Raw genomic sequence first — 5,397 nt, forward strand, 5'->3', positions numbered from 1 at the left:
AGGCTGGGGTTGGGAGGCTGGGGTGGGGAGGCTGGGGTGGGGAGGCTGGGGCAGCCACTCACAGGAAGCCTCATTGTAGTAGACGCTGATCCGCTCCAGCTGCAAGTCCGAGTCGCCCACATAGTTGCCGCTGGGGTCGATGCCATGCTCATCGCTGATGACTTCCCAGAACTGCAAACAAAGTGGGAGAGGAGGGGTCGGCGGGCGGCCCATAACCCCAGTCAGGCCCTTTCCCCTGTGAAGCCTCATAGCCCTTGGTGCAAAATGAGGGCTTTTGAACCAAGGCCTCCACTAGCCCCGTTCGGAAGAGAGCCCCACACTCTGTCATCTGTCAGAAAATCGCCCTAATAAATATGCACCTCCACACCTGCACGTCCAGTCCGACCACAGCTCCAGGGTGGGTCAAGGTTCAACAGACCCACACCCAGGCCCCCAGGCCCAGCTGTGCACCTGCTGGCAAGGGCCTGGGCCAGCTGATCCCTCCACGAAGGGCGTTGGTAATAAAAACCCTGAGGGATGGTTTTTACTACCCCCCTCTCTTCAGGAAAGGAAACCGAGAGAGAGAGGGTAGAGACACCCACAGTAGCTGGTAGGGCAGGGTTCAGAGGCCCGGAGCTCAGGATCGCTTTTGGCTGCTACACCTGCCCCTCCATGTCAGAGCAAACCATGTCCAGTGATGGTGGCGGGACATTATTGGCCTCAGCCAATGGGACTCATAGGGACCCTGAGAGCCAACCTCATCAGGGACCCCCAGCTGGGTCTGCAGAGGGGTCCTTGGGGTCCCAAATGGGAAGCGACTTGCCTGAGGTCACCCAGCCTGTCCGTGTGGAGCCATCTCAGCTCCCAGGGGCCATCCTCTCTCTGCCTGCCACCTCCACCTTTCTCCCCTTAGAACAGGTACCTATTGTGCTTCTCAGACTCTGCTCCCAAGACGGCTGCAGAGCCTAGACTCAGGGGCTGGGCCTGCTGGGTTCACAGGCCCTTCCCCCACCCCTCCCAGCTGTGTGACCTTGCGCAGGTCACCAGGATTCTGTAACTCGGTGTCCTCATCTGTACAGTGAGCATGATGACAGCAGGTCTTTTTGAGATTAAAGTGGGTTAATCTGCATAAGGCATATAAATGGTATATGGCAAACGTAGAACTATTAGTACATATGTGTGCACACGGAGACCCATACCCCTGGGTGAGAGCAAGGCCTGCAGAGAAGTTGCCACCTCATCGTGGGGGACACTGATGGCCAAGGCTGCTGCATCTGGGAGCAGTGTCTGCAGGCAGCAGGCCTCCTGGGACACACACTAGATGGCTTCCTGGGGCCGCCTAATCTCTCCCAATGCCTCTTGCCCTCACTCCTCAGGAGTGACTTTTAGATGAGCTGACGGGCATGAAGGCCTCAAGACACAAGGGGCTCTACACATGAGTCATGCGCTGCAGAAAAGATTCCTCAAAAAAACAGCAGGTGAGAAAACAATTTGGTGGGGCCGGGCACAGTGGCTCACAACTGCAATCCCAGCACTTTGGGAAGCTGATGCAGGAGGACTCCAGGAGTGCAAACAAAGATGTGCTTTGGAATGGAGACACGGGAGATATGTTTTAAGGTGCCTCTAGTAGGCCAGACACAGTGGCTCACACCTGCAATCCCAGCACTTTGGGAGGTCGAGGCGGGCAGATCACCAGAGGACAGGAGTTCGAGACCAGCCTGGCCAACATGGTGAAACCCCGTCTCTACTAAAAATACAAAAATTAGCCAGGTGCGGTGGCAAGCGTCTGTAATCCCAGATTAGGGAGGCTGAGGCAGGAGAATCGCATGAACTCAGGAGGCAGAGGTTGCAGTGAGCTTACATCGCACCACTGCACTCCAGCCTGGGCGACAGAGGGAAACTCCATCTCAAATAAAAGAAGGAAAGAAATGGTTTGTGGTGCTTCTCTATGTGTGGATATCTCTGTCAGATGTATGGAAGGCTGTGCCTGGAGAGGGGCCCCAGAGTGGGAGAACCTTCTTCTCACTGGGTGCCCTACGGTCCTGTTGGACTTTATCACGTGCACAGTGTAGCTCTTCAAAGAAAATTTGTTAAAAATAAATGTTTTTAAAACCTTAAGAATAAACACAGTGTAATTATTATAACATGAACAGTATGGACATGGACAGCCTCTGCTAACAGTGTCTCAGGATGACAGTTCACCCTGAGACTGTTGTCAGAGGTCATCTCTCCACAAAGGTCAGGGATTTCTTTCCACCTTTTGGGCATTTTTGTCATTGCTAAGTTTTATTCTTTTTGCATTAAGTTTTGAATTATAAAATGAATCAGGGTCGGGCATGGTGGCTCACACCTGTAATCCCAGCACTTTGGGAGGCTGAGGCAGGCAGATCACTTGAGGTCAGCAGTTCGAGACCAAACTGGTCAACATGGCAAAACCCTGTCTCTAATTAAAATACAAAAATTAGCCAGGCGTGGTAACGTGCACCTGTAATCTCGGCTACTTGAGAGTCTGAGACATGAGAATCACTTGAACCCAGGGGGCAGAGGTTGCAATGAGCCAAGATCAAGCCATTGCACACCAGCCTGTGGGACAAGAGTGAGACCCTGTCTTTAAAAAAAAAAAACAAAAAAGGCTGGGCACGGTGGCTCACACCCCTGTAATCCCAGCACTTTGGGAGGCCGTGGGCGGATCACGAGGTCAGTAGTTCAAGACCAGCCTGACCAACATGGTGAAACCCCATCTCTACTAAAAATACAAAAATTAGGCTGGGTGCAGTGGCTCACGCCTGTGGTCCCAGCACTTCGGGAGGTCAAGGCAGGCAGATCGCGAGGTCAGGAAATCGAGACCATCCTGGCTGGCAGGGGGATATCCCATCTCTACTAAAAATACAAAAAATTAGCCAGGCATGGTGGCGGGCATCTGTAGTCCCAGCTACTTGGGAGACTGAGGCAGGAGAATGGCGTGAACCTGGGAGGCAGAGCTTGCAGTGAGCCGATATGGCGCCACTGCACTCCAGCCTGAGTGATAGAAGCAACACTCCGTCTCAAAAAAAAAAAAAAAAAAAAAATTAGCTGGTGTGGTGGTGGGCACCTGTAATCCCAGCTACTTGGGAGGCTAAGGCAGAAAAATTGCTTGAACCCAGGAGGTGGAGGGTGCACTCCACTGCACTCCAGCCTGAGTGACAGAGTGAGACTCCATCTCAAAACAAAACAAAACAAAACAAAACAAAAAATCAGCTGGCCATGGTGGCTCATATTTATAATCCCAGCACTTTGGGAGGCCAAGAGAGGTGGATCACTTGAGTCCAGGAGTTCGAGACCAGTCTGGGCAACATGGTAAAACCCTGTCTCTACCAAAAAAAAAAATTAAGTTGGGCATGGTGACACATGCCTATAGCCCCAGCTACTCAGGAGGCTGAGGTGGGAGGATCACTTGAGCCAGGGAGGCGGAGGTTGCAGTGAGCCTAGATGCCAGTGCAGGTGACAGAGTGAGACCCTGTCTGAAAAAAAAAAAAAAAAAAAAAAACCAGAAAGGTCACGGAGGCATTTGAGGGCTCATCCAAGCTTCCCACGTACTGCTTGCCTCCCTAACACTGTCTTTGAAGATCCTCCATTAATTTAATTGCTGGCAGTCCACTTGAGTCAGGGACCTTGTTCCCCAAAGCACTGGGACACCCCAAATTTGTGGTTCCAGGGAACCCGTCACCACCAGCCCCTGTAAAGGAGGGGTGGACAGAGCAACACATCTATGGGAAGGCCTCTGCTGAGTGAGGCACGGGCAGCAGGAGCAATGGACCAGAGTGGATTCAGGGCCCAGCATGAGCACAGCTGTGGGCCAGGCACTGTGCCTCGCAGGACCTGTTTTCTCATCTGTGAGATGGGTGTGTGAATGGTACCCACATCAAGGCCTTACCACAAAGCTTGACATGAAAACATTCAGCACATGTTGGCTTCACTTTGTTAAAAGGTTTTAGATACTATTTAAAGTTTTAAAACCATATGCACAGGTCACTTAAATAAAAGGGACCAGAAGGATAGAAAAAGAAATTTGTTCCCACTTGGATAGAGAGAGGTGGCTAAATGTGCACTTCAGCCTTATCTGCAATATTTCACTTTTTTTAATGAGAATATATTAATTACTTTTGTAGTTAAAATTGTAATTTGAGATAAACAATAAAATGTTCCCTTTTTTTTTTTTTTTTTTTGAGACAGGGTCTTGCTCTGTTGCCCAGGCTGGAATGCAGGGGCATGATCTCAGCTCAGTTTAACCTCTGTCCGCCTCCCCAAAGTGATCCTCCCACCTCAGCCTCCCAAGTAGCTGGGACCACAGGCCGGCGTGCCACCATGTCCACCTAATTTTTTTGTTTTTTATTTTTTGTAGGGACGGGGTCTCGCCATGTTGCCCAGGCTGGTCTTGAACTCCTGAGCTCAAGAGATCCACCCACCTCAGCCTCCCAAAGTGCAGGGATTACAGGCGTGAGCCACTGTGCCTGGCCTATGTTATGTATTTAAAAAACAATAAAATACAATTTTATAAACTAAATTGTTAACATCAATACAGAAAAGGAAATCGGCCGGGCGTGGTGGCTCACACCTGCAATCCCAGCACTTTGGGAGTCTGAGGCAGGTGAATCACCTGAGGTCAGGAGTTTGAGACCAGCCTGGCCAACATGATGAAACCCCGTCACTACTAAAAAATACAAAAAATTAGCCGGGCGTGGTGGTGGGCGCCTGTAATTCCAGCTACTCAGGAGGCTGAGGCAGGAGAATCGCTTGAACCCAGGAGATGGCGGTTGCAATGAGCCGAGATCGTGCCACTGCACTCCAGCCTGGGCAGCAAGAGCGAAACTCCATCTAAAAAAAAAAGAAAAAAAAATTGTGGCCAGCCGTGGTGGTGAGCGCGCGCCTGTGGCCCCATCCACTCGGGAGGCCGAGGATGCAGTAAGCCGAGATCGTGCCACTGGACTCCAGCCCAGGCGACAGAGCCAGACCTCGTCTCATAACCAAAAACAAAAAGCAAAACCAGAAACGTAAAAACAAAACACAGAACCCGGCGTTAGAGGCCAGCCGCTCGGCCCGGGCGCTGTCCTTGGTGCTGACCTCGCGCCGCGCTTGGGTCCTGGGGAAAGCGGGGCCGGGCTTTGCCGGCAGCGGCCCAAGCAGGTGGCGGCGGCGGCGGCGGAGGTGGGAGCGGTGGCCCCCGTAGAAGGGGCTGCGAGACCGGGGCCTCCAAGCCCCTCCAGGACCCGAATGCGGTTCCCGCCCGGCCCGCGGCTCCAAGGGGGCCTTCAGGCGAGGGGGCGGGGCGAGCAGGGACGCCGTCTCCCATTGGCTGCGAGGGCCAGGCCCCGCCCCTCCCCGCCCAGCAGCCGCGAGGAGGCGGCGCCGAAGCCCGCGCGGAGGACAAAGGCCCCCCCG

General features: G+C 52.9%; 1 protein-coding gene across 1 annotated transcript in view; it reads right to left on the reverse strand.

Moving 5' to 3' along the window:
• Positions 1-5,397, reverse strand: part of TUBB3 (tubulin beta 3 class III) — a 16,698-nt gene that overhangs the window by 3,651 nt on the left and 7,650 nt on the right. Inside the window, 1 exon segment of the mRNA XM_017871178.1 lies at positions 63-171. Coding sequence (XP_017726667.1) covers positions 63-171 — 109 coding nt within the window.

The sequence above is a fragment of the Rhinopithecus bieti genome, unplaced genomic scaffold (genome assembly GCF_001698545.2).
Source record: "Rhinopithecus bieti isolate Rb0 unplaced genomic scaffold, ASM169854v2 scaffold_1037, whole genome shotgun sequence".
In the NCBI taxonomy this organism is placed as follows: Eukaryota; Metazoa; Chordata; class Mammalia; order Primates; family Cercopithecidae; genus Rhinopithecus; species Rhinopithecus bieti.